The sequence below is a fragment of the Martes martes genome, assembly GCF_963455335.1.
Source record: "Martes martes genome assembly, chromosome: 2".
NCBI classification, from domain to species: domain Eukaryota; kingdom Metazoa; phylum Chordata; class Mammalia; order Carnivora; family Mustelidae; genus Martes; species Martes martes.
Window position 1 is genome coordinate 3,539,427 of NC_137889.1, and position 19,286 is coordinate 3,558,712.

The 19,286-nt window shown below is 44.1% G+C and overlaps 1 protein-coding gene across 1 annotated transcript in view; it reads right to left on the reverse strand.

Annotated features, from left to right (window-relative positions):
• CSMD1 (CUB and Sushi multiple domains 1) overlaps nt 1-19,286 on the reverse strand; it is a gene marked incomplete at both ends in the record, with an annotated part of 1,981,616 nt that overhangs the window by 714,205 nt on the left and 1,248,125 nt on the right. The window contains one exon of the mRNA XM_080796866.1: nt 16,815-16,927. Within this exon, the coding sequence (XP_080652992.1) occupies nt 16,815-16,927 (113 nt within the window). The remainder of the gene's footprint in view (nt 1-16,814; nt 16,928-19,286) is intronic.

Here is a 19,286-nt window from a genome sequence, read left to right on the forward strand (position 1 = left end):
AATGTCTCACAGTGCTCTTCCCCTATTGCCTTTAGACCTAGTGTATTTTACATTTGCAGCTCATCTCCATCTAAATCAGCCCCACGGAGTCACAGCGCCTGCATCCCACAGCTCACCCTGAAGGAGGCATTGACAGTACAAGGCAGTCCTAGTCAAGAGCCATGTGACTGGGATAGAAAAAAGAGCAGGTTCGATGGGAGTTCTCAGAAGTGGGGGGCTGCAGGACAGAGGACTCAGGGGACGCTGTGAGTCACAGATGGCATGAAGAGAGGAGGGTTTCCCTATGGGAAAGGAAGACAGGAGGAGGGGGAGAAGGTGTTGGGATTTGAGGCAGAGGTGCAGAGACAAGTTTATGGACTTGGGATGTCAGTTCCATGGCACATAGTAGAGAAGAGAGGCAAAGTGAACCAAGCAACACCCAGAGGTGTCTACTGGCACAAGGGAATGGAGGAAGGAGGGGGCAGAGAGTTCCTATCTTGAGCACCACCTTAGCAAGGCTCTGGAAGGACGGGACGGCCCAGGGTAAGAGGACAGAAATAGGGAAGGAGGGCAGAACCCTATTCAAGTCCCCCAGTTATGCAGTAGGAGGGAAACACTGAGCAAAGAAGGTAAAGGAGGTGTGAGTCAGTGCGACAGGGTTTGGCAGTTCAGAGGCTGCGGACAGCAAAGCCGGATGCATGTGAAGAGCTTCTGCCAGGCGTCCTTTCAGGAGGCTTGACACAGAGGCATCGGGAAGACCGGTATCACAGGAGGCCTTACATGGCTTGGTGCTCTAACCCAAACTCTCTTGTTCGTCATTTGACTGTCACGTCTCCCCATAGATGTGATCGCAATTTTACCCAGTAGATCAGCAAATGCAATGTGATTCCGTTCCGGTCTGTTTACACTTTCAGTAGGCAGACTTATTTCTCTTAAATGCATTCAGAGACTTTAGGACTAACTTGGTAAAACCTGACTCATTCAGTGCAGTCAGAGAGTACAGACAGGTAACTTCCCGCATAATAAAAAATAAGGATTTCCTAAACTGCCAAGTAGGACAGGAACACCGTGCCAAATTTCTATTCTCTGAATGGAGAGTCATCTTTAGAAAGAACTGTGTGACCTAGAGTAGTTGAATATGTTTGTGACAACACCATGATCCTTTCTTTCTCTGACCTAACCCAGACCCAGTGTCCTCTCTCTCTGAGGTCAAACCCTGTTCAGGTATCCTTCAGCAACCTCTAAAGACCCCAATTATAAATTTCAGGTTCTTTATAATGTCAGTCACATGCTGGCCAACCCATACTTCTCCATCATTATCTTCCACAAATGTCAAATGTAATTCAAGTTTTTCCAAGCACTCTTGATTTTTTTCTCCTCTCAAATTGCCCTTTCGAGCTGGATTTCCCCCTTTCTTCCCAGCTTCACCCCGACACATTCTTATCTCCTTCACTTTTCTGCCTGCTCTACCGATATATCCCTCTCCGAGATCCTGACCTTCTATCGATCTATTCGCCTCTCTCTATCTATCATCTTTCGATTAAATGTGTCTCCTCCAGTCCAACATTAACTGAAAGCAGCAGTTCTGACCCTGAAATTCCTACAGATATAATTCTTAACCCGCAATCTATTCGTAGCCTCTAGGATTTCATACAAACAGGAAGTTTGCAAAAATGTATGTTAAATCGGGTATGTATGAACTCTAAGTCCATAATCTGTATTAAATTTTCAATAGGGAATCTGACCCAAATATATATTGAGAGCTACTAATTAGATTATAAACTCCTGAAGTCAGAGACAGTGAGTTATTTTTATACCCCATGCTTACACAATATACATTTACAAAATTTATATTTATCATATGACAGGTAAGGATTTTTTTAATGTATATTATGTTTGAGTTACCAAGTTAAATTAGATTTTAAATGAATGTTTGTTATCAATTAAATACCACATTTATTTATATTTATGGTAGCAACTAATACAGGTTTAAGGTTAACACTGGCATTCATTTATATAACCTATTTTATAAACTTTGGTCTCAATATTTAGAATTGCATGAAGACTACTTAGAATTTAAAAAAAGATAAATTACTCAGAGCAAAGAAGAGAACATTCTCAAAAATAATTTGAGAAAAATACCGATCTTTGTACCTTTGTGTTAAATGTTGAATTAACCAATATAAGCTGTAATGTCTTAAGTCATTCTAAAGACTAAAAGTTAAAATAATGATGATAGAAAGTTTGTAGGACTACAGAGAATGATTTCAAAATATTAAGAAGGTGGGGTACCTGGGTGGCTCAGTCGGTTAAGTGCCAGACTAAATTTTGGCTCAGGTCATGATCCCAGGGTCCTGGGATCGAGCCCCACATCGGGCTCTCTGCTCAGCGGGGAGCCTGGTTCCCCCTCTCTCTCTGCCTGCCTCTCTGACTACTTGTGGTCTATCTCTCTGTCAAATAAATAAGTAAAATCTTTAAAAATAATAACAATAATTTAAAAAAAAAACCTTCCAGCTCTTACTAGTACATAGCCAAGGCTTCTAATGGATGAATTAAGGAGAGTGGGATATACTGGTCTTCACAACCAACTCAACCTGTAGACAACAGGAAGTAAGAGAGACCTCTAATGTTAACTTGGTTGAGGTTTTTAAGTTAAGTCAATTATTTATGGGTCAGAGATAAATACTGGAATTTTCTGAAAAAAGGGATCAATGAAAAGGATGTTGCCTATGTATGCATCTGTAATAGTTTTTGTGAATTAGAAAAAAAAATTGCTCTACTCATCTGGGCAGTCTTACCGTACAGGGGACTAAAGTGTGTAAGCACAATTGGCTTACCATGAGGACGAACATGATTACTCAGCTTTAGAAAAAAGGTCATTTGGTCTATATTTGTCCAACTTCAATTTTGATTCTTTTTTTTTATCTTTATCTACGCCCCCCCCCAGCTTTAATGAGGTATAATTGACAAAAACTATATTTAAGGTGTAAAACTTGCTGTTCTGAAGCACGTGTGCATGGTGACATGACCATCACCATCGGACCGGTGCACACAGCTACCACCCGGCCAGACTCCGCGGAGTCCCAGGCATCCAGGGTCAGAAGGGCCCGCCCAGTGCCCAGAGGTACTGCGGGGCACAGAGGTAGTGGCACACTCACTAGAGCCATCTGAGCTTCCCCGAAACGGTCACAGCTTCCGTTCCTGCTTCTGTGGCCGTGAGGGTAGCAGAGCACCTGCCTGTCCTTCCGTCTACCAGGGTCACCACTCAGGGCTAGCCTCTCGTGGGGCATTTGTGAAGGGTCAGAAGGAGAGAGACTGAGAGAACTCCCGATATAAGTGACTCAACTTTTTCCCTGTGAAGAGTTGCTTTTGATTTTCTGAATTTGTCCTGACTGCCCCAGGTAACACACATCATGTGTAGAGGCAGTGACGTCCAGTTGGGGAGGGGTGACACCGAGGCCACAAAATCTTGCGAGGGCCCAGGGGACTCCGTATGCCAGCCATCTCCCTGCATGGGTCACCAAGCACAGAGCACGGCACCGCTAAAGCAATCAGATCTGTGCCACATTAGAATGAGGCCTTTGGGCAGCTTCTCCATCGGCGCGCCATGAGATTCCTGCAGGAGCATAGCTAGCACGGTGGGAGACATGAACAAGCAGCCGTCTGAAGGAGCTGAGAGAGCTGCTCAAGGTCACAGTGCTTTTCAGACTCCACAGGTCAGTGTCTTCCCCTATGCCATGCTACCATCTTAATGAATGCAGAGCAGAATATCTGTTTCTGGGGCTTTTGATTTGTTGAGGCACCGAACCATCCATTCAGCCAACAGGGAGTGAATGCTGTGTGTGAACATCACTCTGTCCAGGGAAACCTTGGTGGTTCAGTGGGTGAAGCGTCTGCCTTCAGCTCGGGTCATGCTCCCAGGGTCCTGGGATCGAGTCCTGCATGGGGCTTCCTGCTCAGCAGGGAGCCTGCTTCTCCCTCTGCCTGCTACTCCCTCCGCTTGTGCTCTCTCTCTGACAAATAAATAAATAAAATCTTAAGGGAAAAAAAAAAAAAAAAGATCACTGTCCAGTGATGGAGACACCAGAGAATGTGTCTGCTCTGAAAACACAACACAAAATACAAACCAGGTATAGCAACATCGCAAGCAAATGTGGGATATGTATATTGAAAGAAAAGTTGAACTCAGAAACTGTAGACAACAAGAAAGGTGGTTTCCAGGGACTGGAGGTGGGGGAAATCATGAGAGGTCAGTGGAAAGGTCCAGCCCCTGGTCATAAGATGAAAAAGTCTGAGGCTCTAATGGGTACCGTGGCGACTGCAGCTGATAACAGTTCATCGTACAGCTGAAATTTGCTAAGAGAGTAGAACTTAAATGTTTTCATCAAAATTTTTTTAAAAAGGTAAGTATGTGAGGTTATGGATGTGTGTTCATTAGCTTGCCGGAGGAGATCCTCTCTACTGTGCGGAGTTCGTCTTAAAGCACACTTTGAATGTTGACAATTTTGTCAACTATACCTCAATGAAGCTCACAACAAAAGTTGTAAGAAAAGGCTAAAGGCTGTACAGGTACATACGAATGCATGGCTGGTGCTGGCTAGGGAGTCCGGGAAGGCTTTTTCAGAGAGGAAAAATGATAAAGACCAAGAGGCCACAATTGGTGGTGGGAATGAACGGCCAGGAAGGGGGGTGACGACACGTCCAGGGGCACTCGGTGTGTGGGGTGTCTGGAATGTGGATGAAAAGATGAGTCTGAAGTGGGAGGATGGAGCGTTGTCCCCAGGAGCTTTGGTGTCTGCTCAGTAGCTTGTGCATAACGGGAGCTACCGCTACACTAACCGAGCAACTCCGCGTGACCAGGTTTGAACCCCAGGCTTAGGAAGTATAAGGGCTTTTATAACATGAGAAGATTTGGTATGGAAGTCTTTTGAACATTTTGGAAGTAAAAAACAAAACAAAACAAAACAAAACACAAACAAAGCAAAATATAACAAAACAACAAACAAAGGGAAAAAAAACATACAGCCAAAGAAAGTTACCACTGGATTACAGTGAAGAGTGGGTGACTTAGAAACACGTATTAACATAAGTATTCACAAGCCTTGATGTATATTTCTCTAGAAGGACATCTATGCTTGTTTTGCTGCATATTTTAGAGAACTTAATAGCATGTTTAATAAATAGTCACATACAGCTCTTATAACCATATTCAGGCATGATATTTAAAAATATTTTTAGCTCCTAGATAGCAGGCACAAATCAACCAGAGCAGAAGCTGCTAGGTCCCCTCCCTCCGGGCAGCTGTGAAGGTCTAGACCTTAAATATTTAAGGAATATTGTGAGGTAACACCGAGGCATTTTGCAGGAGAGCCCAGTGCACTCTGGGTAGGAGGCATTCAGGAGGCCCTTCAGATAAATAGGTTGTGGCTATTGTCATCTCATGCAGATAATTCGTAAGTCAATATTTTAACAATAAACATGGTCAGATAAGCTGAATTTCAGCCCAATATATGTCTGGTAAAAACTAAGTCCCTATTAGTTTCAAGGCAAATTCCAAAATACCTATGGGATAGGAGAACTCTATCCTTCGTATATTATATACCCTTCAGTTAATTCCCTATATATCCAGGGATTAACAGATTGTGCACAAGTCATGGTCAAAAGTAAACTTCGGGGTGGTGGGGGGGGGCTCAGTTGGTTAAGCCACTGCCTTTTGCTCAGGTCATCATCCCGGAGTCCTGGGATCGAGTCCCTCATCAGGCTCCCAGATCTGTGGGGAAGTCTGCTTCTTCCTCTGACCTTTCCCCCTCTCATGCTCTCTCTCTCTTTCTCTCTCAAATAAATAAGTAAAATCTTAAAAAAAAAAAAAAAAAGGAAACTTCCTGTCCTCATGGAGGGAAATATACGGCCTTTCCAATGGTAAAGATCATGGTGGTCCGCTGTGCAAAGACGCTGGCTAGAGCCTTGTGAGCCCTTAGAGACCACCTCCGGGGCTGTCTCCCAGGCGGAAGGGACCCTTGGAGAAACTTGCCGGGAGCTGTCGTGGTCCAGAAAGGCCTTTCACACGAGCAGCTGAGAGCAGACGTGCGGGGCACTGAAGCGATGCGCGCACAAACGAACTCGCCCGCAACCCAACACTCACTTTCTTCAGCGGCTCACCGCAGGCATCCCCCCGCTACATGCTGTTTCCAACCCACTTAAACTCACATCTGCACCCGTGCTGGGGGCTGTGTAGACTCAGACGTCTGCCCCAGTGGCAGACTGGGCAGTCTGCGACGCGGCAGTCACCTGGACTACCAAGGGTCACCGCCTCGCCCCGGATGACCAGGACGTGGACTGAGCCACTGCTCGGCTGTTCAGCTGAGGAACCCGCCCCAGACCAGGACGAGAACAAGCGGTGTGGCTTCCCAAGCCGACTGGCTTCCCGGGGCTCTGAGCGAGCCGGCATGGCCCTTGGGCACCCCACAGCCACACGTGGTAAGCGCTTTGGGGAAGGGGTGGCGCAGCAGCTCCGGGAAAGAAGCCGCGCGAGGAGACTCCGCTCTCCAGGTGAACGCTGACGCCCTGGCTGGACAGCCTCCCTGCCCGGGCAGTGTACACTGTGCTGTCTCAGCTTCCAGGCCGCTTGTTACCTGCGAGAGGTGGTATGTGCGTTTGGCAAAGCACAGACACAGTCCTCAAATCTGACCGATCACACTGCCAGCAAGACAGAGAAGGCTTGAAGAAGGAGTGCGGTGAGGGGTTTGTTCAACGGAAAGCCAGAACAGTTTCCATCTTGATATTGCATAAGCAGAAACTGTAGGAATTCACCAAAGGGATAATAACCCTCCTAAGCCTTTATAGTCTCCAAGCGTAAGAATTGAGCATCAGGGGCGCCTGGGTGGCTCCCTGGGCTAAGCCTCTGCCTTAGGCTCAGGTCATGATCTCAGAGTCCTGGGATCGAGACCCGCATCGGGCTCTCTGCTCAGTGGGGTGCCTGCTTCCTCCTCTCTCTCTGCCTGCCTCCCTGCCTACTTGTGATCTCTCTCTGTCAAATAAATAAATAAAAACTTAAAAAAAAAAAGAACTGGGCATCAACCAGCTGTTGCCATTTATTAGTCTGTTGTAAACAGCGGTGATGCAGTGAGTAATGTTGTTGGCTTTCAGTTTCCCAGGGTAAACCACATTTTGAAGTTTAGAAAAAGAGAGTTTTTAGTTTAAGTGGTTTTATATATGAGGACTACGATTTATCATGGGCTAATATTGCCAACATAACCTTAAAATAAATTGGTGCATGAAAATGCATAGACTTAAATCAAAAGTCTGGAACAAACTCAAAAGTTCATTTACCCCATTAGGGCTTCCCCGAGGTGAGAACTGTATCTATTAATTGAACATCTCTGAGGAATAAAAGTTCATACTTTCCTTAGGAAATACATTACTTTATTTCAACACTAGTAAGAAATCACCCTCGATGTCTAGTCAAAATAATGACTACTGAAGTTTAAGCGCATTCTCTTCGTTCTATCCTTAGTAGACATCAAACAGCGGTTCGGAATGGATTTTTACATTGAGGATTTTTTTTTTTTAAGATTTTATTTATTTATTTGACAGAGATCAGGAGTAGGCAGAGAGAGAGAAAGAAGGAAGCAGGCTCCCTGCCGAGCAGAGAGCCCGATGCGGGGCTCGATCCCAGGACCCGGGGATCATGACCTGAGCCGAAGGCAGAGGCTTTAACCCACTGAGCCACCCAGGCGCCCCACATTGAGGATTTTTTAATACAAGGAGAGACACACAAAATTATACCTGTTTTATTTATCCTCTTTTACAAGATACATGGGGCATGTCTAAGAGATTGTTGTTAGACATCTAGCCCAAGACCACACTGTGAAGTAGGCAAAAGTTTTTGGCCAAATGGCAGTTTGGACAAAGGAGAGCATTAAAGGTACCTCTCACTTGAGCCAGGACAAAGCCCTGCAGGCAGGTGACCTCTGGGAAGGTCAGCTTAACTAATCACTTTAGCGCAGGTGTGCCCTCAACGTTGTGGACCAGAAAGCGTAATTCTCTAGTACTGTGACACGTTCCCTATCTCAGGATGTGGCCAGGTAACCAAGGTTAGAGGTAAGAAGGAAGAACCACAATGATTATTTATTAATTTACAATGAATGCTACAATTCATCACGGGGACAGAATATTAATGTATGGAAGCGCATTTTCTGCAGGAAACACCAACATGTTCAAAATGGAAATCAGATATTCTGAAGCCTCCCCTTATACCTAAACCCAGCGTAGCCCCGCCAACACCCTCGCGAGTCCCTACAGGATTTTGCCCCAGTGTGTCTCTTGTGCTTTGCCACTTCCCACCTCCCTGTTCTTCTGCCGCCCCTCCCCTCCCAGAGGACTGGCACTGGCTGCTTTCTCTGTGTGATTTGCTCATCTTCTTGACCTTCATAAGCCATTCAGATCTCGGGGAGGTGCTCCTCCCTCAGAAGGGCCTTCATGACTGAATGAAGTTTCCCATCTGTACTTGGCACGTGCTATTTTTTCAATGTGTTTGATCAATTCTCTCATCTTCTCTGGGATGTCCACTCCCTGGGAAAAGAGGCCTCCCCTTCGTTGTCCGCTACGGTAACTGGAGGGGTGGTGGCACACAGCGGGCATACCAGGACTGTTGGATGAATGTGCTAATTCATCCCGTCCATGCATGCATCCCCAAGACGAAGCTGGGCTGCTCACGGACCACAGTTGCCCAGCCCGGGAATGCACGTCACCGGGCTTCGCAGCACAATCTTGTCTAGCACCTGGGTCACTGGACTCTGAAGAAGTTTCCAAGAGTCTCCCCACCAAACAAACACATACACACACTTCTGGGGGACACTTTCTCTCTCAAATATATTAATTCATCAACTCTGATTTGGCTAAGCCTTTGACTGAAGGGCATTTGATCCCTCTAGGGCAAATTTATATACCTCAGCAACATTCTCCCCTTCTTTAAATATGGTGGTCTGGGGACAATCTTTGTTCCCATGGCCAGTGTTTTAGAACATTCCAGTACATGGCCCTCATTTCTGAGAAATCCCTGGGCACTCCCTGCAAGCTAACAAAGGGGAACCTACCAGCGGCACTGTCGATAAAACTGTACGCGTTGTTCTCCGTCTTCGTCTTCTCAAACACTCCGGTGATCTTTATTGTTTGCCCATGGTGCAGCTAAGTTTTTACGGATAGCATAAAATCCTTCCCAGATCCAGCCATCCCTTTCCAGCTTTACTTCTCAGTGCTCTGTCCGACTCCCTTCACACTTCAATATTGAACCATCAATATTTGCAGGAGCCTGAACACACCGTGCGTGTCATGCTTCTCCAGGTCTGCTCACCCTGTTTTCTTGGAATCCTCTCCCACCTCTTTCCTGGCTACCGAACGCAGTCTGGGCAGCCTCTCCTCCGGGAAACCTCCCACAAATGCCCTCCGCTCCCTGCCCAGTCAGCTGAGGTGCAGCTTTCTAATTCAAGGGCATTTTGTGCATAACTTCACCCACATTGTATAGGACTTCTCCGTTTATGTGTCTCCCTTGACCTCTTTGCTGGCATTGGGCCGAAACATGACTCGTCCTGTTGGGTTCCATGTTCCTGGCACACTGTGGGCCACACAGCAGAGACCCAGTAAGGGAACTGGAGAGAAATGATTTCCAAATGACTCAAGGTGGCACCCAATGCACGGTCATTGTACTTGGGACATCAAGGTGGCATCCAATGCATGGTCACTGTACTTGGGACAGGGGAGTAGGGTGAATGGAAAGGGTAAACAGGGATGTAAGAAACGAAGCAGCTGGGAAGTGAAAACCATGCCACGAAGTTGCAGGACGTCTGTGGAAGCAACACCATCCTGCAATCACTGGATGTTTTAAGCTAAGTCTGTAAGACGCATCAGCAGATTAACACAGGTATGTTCCCCAAGTTCATGAGACGCAGGGGATCCCATTCTGGGCACCCTGTTAGATGCTTCAGAAGTATTCTCTATTTGATCTACGCCTCTGTGCACAGGGGAGGATGGTTCTTTCCCCCAAGATACAGAACAGCAACAGGCTTTGCTCTAGCAGCACCTCCTGTCTAGCGGGACTCCTCTCCATTTACCCACTCCTCGCTGGACTGAGACCAGGGAATTCTACCTCCAATCCCCACTCCCTCGCAGCCGTGCTGGGCAGGGGCAGGGCTCACACGGTGGACCGCCTGTCTGCAGAGTGGCCCCCTCAGGTCCCGGGAGCCCTTCTGTTACTCCAGGACTGCCCTGGGCTATGCTGTGAAGCTGTTCCCTCTCTGCTCTTTAGCTTTTTGCTGGAACTACCCTCTGCTTTCATGTTGTCCCTTCGTTACACACACACACACACACACACACATTCATTTCCCATGAATATATTTACTCAGTCAGTTATCCAAGGCTTCAAGCTCCAGATTCATTATTTCTGCCAACCCCCTCCCATCATTATGGCACCTGTTCCCCCAGTGGTCTGCCAGTTTTCTGCTTGGAACAGATCAACCTGAGAAAGCAGATTAAGTTGCTACTCACTTATAGCTGCCCTGAAGTATTGCTTTCTTCACTGGGATTTCTGTTTTACAAAAATAAATCACTGCTCCCCAAAGAAAGACGTTGTGATTGGAAATAGTAGAAGCAGTGCAACAAGTCAATTGCAAAAATAGGGTTGGAAAGGATGATGCTGAAAAGAAAGAACAAAGTTCTATTTACGTCCTGATGCGGCCATCTACAAGCTGTGTGGCGTGGGGTACCAGCCTTACGATCCCCCCGTCCTTGTGTGCAGGATGTAGCTTCTAATTTGGACAATGATTAGCAACATGACAGTGAGTAGGAGTTCTCTAGGTATTTTTGCCTGATCCTATTTGTAAAAAAAGTTCTGAAGAACTTGCCATCCTCTTGGAAAGGGGCTGTTCTGCGCATTTTTTAAAAACACTTTTTAAGTTTAAGTATTATACACACACACACACACACACACAAAGCAGAATACTCTTTTGGTAACGAGCATGCACTCAATAATTAGTTTTTAGATTCCTAAATTGTCTACGTATATATAGCCCCGAATTATTATTTATATTGTGTTACTGTATTCATTTTTTAAAGATTTACTTATCTATTTGAGAGACAACCTCAAGCTGACTCTGTGCTGAGTGCAGAACCCGACACGGGGCTTGATATCACGACCCCGAGATCATGACCTGAGCTAAAACTAAGAGTCAGACGCTGAACTGACTGAGCCCCTCCAGGCACCCCTATATTACTACATTTGCGTGCACAGTGCATTGTTTGTGCTTCTGTGTCTGCGTCCTCTCACTCAGTGTTACGCTGATGAGATTCACTCTTGCTGAGTGTACAGTCAGCTTGCCTTTTTTTCATTTTTCTTTAGTATTCCCTTGTATGAACATGTATAATTTCCTGATCTGATCCACTGCTGATGGACACTTTGGTTAATTCCAGCGTCATGATGTTGACAACTATGAATGAAGCATCTGAGTTGTCTTCACATAAGCCGTTCATCGCACAGATGCACTCACTTCTGATGAGCTCGGATGTGGAGTGTAGACACTGGGTTCTAGAGAATGTCTCGTTTCAGCTTCACCGTAAAACAGTCTTCGAGAGAACGGTGCACCAGTTCAACTTTCTGCCGACAGCATCTGCCCATTTTTGAAATTTTAAAATATCTCTTAAAACTTGCAATATGAAGCTCTGTTAGTTAATTTGGGCTGGGCATGTACCAGGCACGAAGAAGGATTATGGACGGGTAACAAATGCTCTCATACTCCAGTGTGGCCTGGAGAGCCCTTGTTACACTGGTGATTTTCTTAGCTATCTGCAAGGATTCTGTGAGGTCAATGTTATTCTGACTTTGTAGAGTAAGACAGCAAGACACACGAGGCAGAAAGTACTTGACAAAAGAGAGGAGGCCAAGATTCAGCAGCCTGGAACACAGAAACTGGCATCTTTTTCGAATTTTTAAAGGATCAGCATTGGCACTTTGCAAGAATCTTTGGTTCCAAGAGAAGCTAACTTACATGTTTAGGGAAAGTGGTTGTGTATCTGATTTGAGTGAAGTTATATTTATTAAGAGCAGTTTCTCTGTTAGAGGTTTAGACATTTTCAGAATTTTTTAGAGGTGATAAGATTAGAGGTTGCTAACTCGTTTTGATTTAAACTTGATGTGTCCCTACCTACCTGAAAAGTCCCCTTGGAAGAGCAGCCCCCATCCATGTCATGCAAGTGAGCGAGAGTGTCACCTACAGGGCATCTCACTACTTCTGCCCACCAGCCGTCCCTGGGGTCTGGGGGGAGTAGGAGAAGCTCATTTGACTTCCTTTTTTTCATCAGCATATATTAATTGAGAGCCTTCTGGGTTCTAGATTACGGCCTTTACTACTATTTGCAGAGCTTCTGTTCTAAACGGAGAGACAGACACATGCACCAGTGCTAGGATAGACCATGTCTATCATCTCTTAGGTAGAGCTTTTGCGATTGTGTCTCAGGGAGCACTGGAGAATGGGCGAGCGTACATGTCATCCGAATTTGAATTAATCCAAAAAGATGAAGTTCCCAATTTTCCAAGATACATTTTAACAACATGAAAGCCTTAGTTTTATATGACGTCTCCATTTTACTAAAAAGTAAAATTAGTAATTATATAGAAGTATCACTTAAAGAGAAAGCTAATTATTTGTGTCAACCCAACATTTTAAATCCATTGTCAGGTTTTCCTTTGATTTACGAGACAGGTGCTCTCTATATAAACTGCAATTTTATTACAAACACTCAAAATGACTTAGCAGTTTCAGAAATCAATGGGAATTGCATTTTGTAAAAATTGTATTTTTATGCATAGCCGGTAAACATGTGTAAGAGTGCAGCTCAACACACACTGCTACTTAATAGCGAAGAGGCATTTGTGGTTCAGTATTAATATATCTTTAAAAAATCCATCTTGTAGACATCAAAAATGTCTACATGACTGATGGTGCTAACAAGGCACTTATTTAATTATAATTAATGATGGAGGCAACATATAAAGAATGGGCTCAATTTTCAGCTGATTTAAAGAAATAATGTGTCCCACATAAATCTGTCATTCCACAAGAACCTAATATATATATACACAAGATATTGCAAATATATCCAGTGGCTTTTATTGCATTTGCCACTCCTTTGTTCAAAATGCTATTTTGATAGCGAATATATTTTAGGAAGAGTGGCCACAGAGCCGTCTTACTTGTCAGTCAAGCACACTACCACTTTGGGCATAATTTGACGGCATGATTGAAGAGATAAAAGCCAAAGAACACAGTGTGAAATTTAAAGAATAAAGGACGTAGACATGAAAGTCAAAAACACATTTTATAGCTGTGGTTGATTATTTGACCGAGAAGAGCACCACGTTAAAAAGAAGATATTCTTTGTTTTTAGAAGTTATGAAATTCTTCACAGGCATAGCACTCTTGAACAAAAAGCACTCTGTCAACAGGGGTTACCACTAGAAGACTTTGTCAGCGGCTTAGAACCCCTGGGGTTTCTACAGGGATCCCACCTAGTCTGTAATCATATTCTTACGCCAAGGAACACTGATGGAGTCTTTATGGATCCTTAATCATGACCACAAGTGATAAATGCGACTGCAGTTATGTTTCAAAGGCAGCAGGCACAGACAGGCGTGTTTCTCAGAAGGTGCCCCCCCCTCCACCGACTGATCCAAGATTCAGAGTCTTCGACAGAATACGGGCATAGATATTAAAATAGCATTTGGCAAACACTATGGGAATTTTCACTGTAACTATTGTTGTTTTTCTTGTTGGTTTTCTGGATTGCTCGTCTACCATGCTTTCCTTTTTTTCCTTTGTGTGGGTAACCACAACCTTGTTTTGTTTTGTTGAAACAAAAGTACAGGACAGATGTCAATAGGGGATGAAGGGAAGACTTTGGTGAAAAATCCGTTTTTCCCTGTGTGTCGGGAAGGTTCCCATTGGCCTGTGGAATGAAAACCATGAATGTTCCTGGTTGCAAAGTCATGCAGAGATGGTCAAGTGGGCGGTTGATGGGGGACTTTGAGAGGGAACCCAACTCATTCTGAGCTATGGCCCCATCTCCTGCCTTCTGGTGCCCATGGACTTGTTCTAGAATCGCAGGAAGGACTACCTGTGGCTTCCATTTATGAGTGATATTTCTGTCAGCTTTCTGGACCAGAAAAAAAAAATGCAATACCTTCTTACACGACATTTATGACACTCCTTCTAAGTGTGCTCGTGTTCTCTTTTGAAGGTTTCTTGACATCATCCTGGATGCTTTCCATTTGGTTGGTTTCCTTCTCAAAAAGGTGACATCTGGTATTGACCCCAAACTTCCATATATGGTGTGCCAAGATACGGCCTTAGGCACGATGCCTCCTTTGAAATAAAGTCTATGTGCTAATGTGCTAATGGCAGCTCCCTGAAATCATCTTGTCTTGGAGATGAACTTCAAAGTCAATCTGAAGATGTTTTCTAACATACTCTGGTAAGCCCTGTTCATACCTTCTTATATTTCTGCAACTTTTTATATTTTGGGACAATGTACAAATTTTCTACTTATAATCTTTAATTTTATACACACACACACACACGTATATTTAAATAATTATGTAACATATATATATATTTCTCAATGGCTAATATGTCTAAACTATTAGAATTTTCTGTCAACCAGAATGTTACTTATATCTGCCAATTTGGATTGTCTTCAATTTTTTTTTTTTTTTTTTTTTGCCTCTCTTCCAGTCACTGGTATAGACGCCAAATTCACTGACCAGGTTGGAGGAGTGACACCTTGAATTTTTTTCAGCAGTTCAACGCCAATCTATTAATCAACATCGGGTCCTTTGAAGATCAAACCACCATTTAGAAAGGACTCTATTGGTCTACCTGCCTACCTACTGGTCCGTCACTTTGCCTTTGGAATATTAATTTATGATTGTTCTATGTTAGAGATAGATGTATCAGTGAATGGGGATTGATAGAGACCAAACTCAGATGGATTTCCCTACAAGACTGCATGGAGTACTTCACACCCAGCCTACCACGTCCCTGTGTGACCTCCCCTCCCCCACCCATGTGTCCATCCACACCAGGCATACATATCACGTATGCCACAGGCACCCTGTTAGCACTGCAGATACAGCATATGGTCTTAAAAGATAAAGGCAAATAGAGGCAGGTCTGAAAAAGGAGCTCAGCCTTGTCTAGATTCCAGGATAAGAAACAAACTGGTATGACTCCTGTAAAACTTGGAAGGCAGTCCATTTGCAGTCCAAGTAGATAAAATAAGGAACTTTCTGGCACATCCACAGATAATGTGAGATGGGCAATGCTCCTGATGATGGACCAGATGCATTTTGGTGAAACAAAATTGGCCCTGTGTTCTAAAGTCAGGCACATTCTGCGAAGGTTGGCGTGCCCCGGGGAGCAGGTGGCAAATAAAGTCTGCTCACCTCCACGTGTGCCCCGCAGCACCATCTGTATTTAATTTCCTGCAAATTACTCTTAGTTTTCTACTTCTTGTCCAAAAAGATACATCGAAGCCATTATGGGATTGAAATTGTGCTTTAGACAGGACACATTCAGACCATTTGCTAGAACATTACTAAAATCTCCCAAAGTGGCTGGCACGACTTTGGTTTCCACTCTGCCTTTCATGGGGGTTGTTTGCAAACTGTTTTTATGACCTACGAGATTCTGGACATGGGGGTTATTATAATTTCCTCGTTTTGGGGTCCTGGCTTGCACACAGCGAGTGCTTAGGGAATGTGCTCTTAACTGAACTCCCAACATTCTCACAGTCATGATTTGGGGGAGGATGAGAGGTTTCCTGGGAGCACACCTTGCTTTCTGACACAGTCATACTATTGTTCCTTGCAAATGCAAAGTGGACTGCTTTCAGTGGATCGCCTAATAAACTGAATACTTTTTATGGCATTGATAAGGATTATTAATTATTAAAAACGCATGGGAGGGGCACCTGAGTAGCTCAGCCAGTTCAGCATCCGAATCTTGATTTCGGATCAGGTCATGATCTCAGGGTCCTAGAAAGGAGCCCCCAAGTCCCCCATGGGGGACTCTGCTCTCAGCGGAGAGTCTGCTTCAGGATTGTCTCTCCTCCTCCCTCCCCCTGCTCTCTCTCTTTCTCTCTCTCTTTCTAAATTAAGTAAATAATCTTTTTAAAAAATCCCAACAAAACATACACACAGTGACACAATACTATCCAGGTATAAACACTAAAAATTTGATACAAAGAGGAAGTTTCAAAATCAGATCTGCATGTTTCTCTCAGCTCCAAAAAAATCTCGTGTTTTTCTTTTGATATTCACTTACCTGTAAATTATTAAAGCAGGTAGCCGGATTTATGTACTGTGGATATATTGTATATCTGGAAGTGATAGGATGATACACTTATGCATATTCATGTAACCTACATGCTGTACCAGTTTTAATGAGTGTGTAAAGAAAACAACCAGCCAACTACAGATATTTTCTGGTTAACTGTATATGAATTAAAATGAATGCTAATATATATTTACTAACTTATTGATAAAAACTCAGTAATAATTAAAGCAAAACAAGAAAATACATTATATACTGTCAAAGTAATAAAGATTTACTGAGAAATTGTTAGGAGTATCTGCAGAATTTCCGGAGTTAATTGTGCATAAAAGAGCTAGAGGGTATTTTTAAGCTTATATATCTTGCTCTATCTCTAGCAAGAGAATCTTAAAATTTGAGGGTGAAAAGACCAAAATATCTTCTTTTTTTTTAATATAGAAAATGGGGCATTCCTACCTTGAAACTGTGCATTAAATCCTTTGCGTCGATGGTTACTGTCAGATGTAAAATGGAGTCGTAACCAATTCTTGCTACTTATAACAGGAGAAGGAAGGTTCATGCCAGTCAACCTGGAAGAAAGAAACAGAAAAAATCTCCCTTGTAAACCAACCGAGTGAATGTCCTATAGCAAACCCATGCTAACAACTGACTACAGACAGTCGTTATTTTGAGATCATCGCAGAGCTGCACCGAAACCTTGAAAAGACCCGGGCAATTTCATGTGGGTTCACCTATTGGTGCTGTGTTTACCCTTGATGGGGCGAAGGCTTTCACCAACACTTGACATGTTTATTCTTCCTTATTAATGATGGATCCATGAGAAGATATTCTTTGGATCACTTGTTCCTTTTCATCAGGACCTCAATCATAATGAATTATAAAAAGACAAGAAATAGGCAAATGGTAACACTGTGCTTTTCACTCTTTGAACGCTTCATGATTCGGTTTCCCTGTGAGTGCCCTCAGACCCGCCGTTTATCACGCTGGACAGCATCCCGTATTTCTAGGGGCCCATCCCACAGTTCACAGCACGGGCCTCTCCTACCCGCGCGAAGAAGAGCGGCACATAGGGAAGTGGTGACAAGCACTGTCAGGGAGATTTGAAATGAAATAAAATTATGTTGGGGGAAAGCAGTATATTAAACACAATTCAATCTTCCAAAATCAGGCACAATCCATCTCTGGCTGAGCTGTGTAAGCTCCCCATCCTCCTTCACACTGTGTGCTTTAGTTGTCAGGAAAAAAGTGAGAAATTTACTTCTGAAAACCTGCATCATTAGGAAGTGAAAGGCCTCCCAGGTGATAAAAGTTCCCCCTGTGAATTCAGCAGCACGGTCAGTTTGGGCCGATGGCAGGAGGATCCCTGGATTGGGGTGCTCAGGGACGCAGCTGTGTGCGGCTCCCTTGCAGGAGCTCTTTGAACCTCCACCTGCCAGTCTGTAAACTGGACCTGAAAGTACCCCCAGCAAGGGGTTGAGAGAAATGATTTTGATACATGTATAAATGTCCCTGACCCACATTTTAAGGGTCATCAATGGCTCTGCGTTGTGTAATTATTTAGCCAAATCTGTCTTCAAAATGACTTGCATTAGTGTGGGTGATCAGAAAAGGTTTAAGCAACTGCTTGTTACTGAAGCCGGTGCTGCCCCTTGCGGGCTGCCCTGTGGGCACCGGACCTTCTTGGTCAGCTGGAAACTGCATTCTGGGCGCCAGATTACCAGGCCCGGGTGGGTGTGCGGAGTGTTTCCCTCCTTACTCCATTACCTGGAGGAAAACCAGCATCAAATGAAATATGTAGGCAAGCTTTCTGATGTCGGGGTGTTCAATCTAAACTCTCAGGTTTGAAAATGTGCAGGATCCATTTACAGTTAAAAGCAAACCTTGACTGGAACCAATTGCAACAGTGTCTACGTCACTGTTTGAAATAATCGTCTGTGAGAGGAAACGCACGACTCAGATCTGCCTGTTTGCTTGGGTTTCTGTAGCTCTGACTGCTGAAGTCGGATACAGCTGCTTCCAGGAAACATTTCATTATTTTGATATTTTGTTTGAAGGCTCCCGCCCCCTCTCACCTGTTTTCCCTTGGGGAGCTGATGCTACAGATTCTCTTGGAAATAGGTTACCTTTTTGCCTAATACTGGCAAGGACCAGAAGATAAGTAACTTCTGGATTCAAAAACCCAGAATCTATCCAGCTTACCTACAAATACTTACTGGAAGTTTCATAACTGAATCCCACGTTTATTTGTTATGGATTTTACAGTATTTTTTTTTCTTTATTAGGTTCTTTTTGAATGGTTCTGATCTCAAAAGCTGGGTCTGATAGCATTTTAGTAGTATATCAACATTAGCAATGCACGGAAATACATCCCTTCTTCACTTCCTACGTGTTTCACATACCAAACCCCGTACCCCAAATGCCAGTTCTGTGTTAATCGACACACTTCATCTGTAAAGGGCCAGACACACATATTTTACGGTTTACTCGTCACACGGTTTCTGCTGCAGCTGTCAGTGCTGCTGTTGGAGTTCAAAGGCAGCCACAGAGCAGGGAAGGTTAGGTTCCAGCAATAGTCCACTGACAGACACTCGCTTTTCATGTTATTTTCCTGAGAAACGTAATGTTACTCTTTCTTTTCTCTCTCTTCAAGTTTATATTTTAAATTCCAGTTAGCTAACATACTGTGCGATATTAGTTTTGGGTGTACAATATAGTGATTCAGCACTTCCGTATATTACCCAGTGCTCATCATGACAGGTGCATGCTTTCATCCCCATCACCTGTGACCCCTGTCCCCCATCCGTCTCCCCTCTGGTCCCATCAGTTTGTTCTTTGCAGTTTAGAGTCTGTTTCTTGGTTTGCCCTCCAACACTCTCTCTTCCTTCCCCTTTGCTCATTTGTTTTGTATTTTATATCACACATATGAGT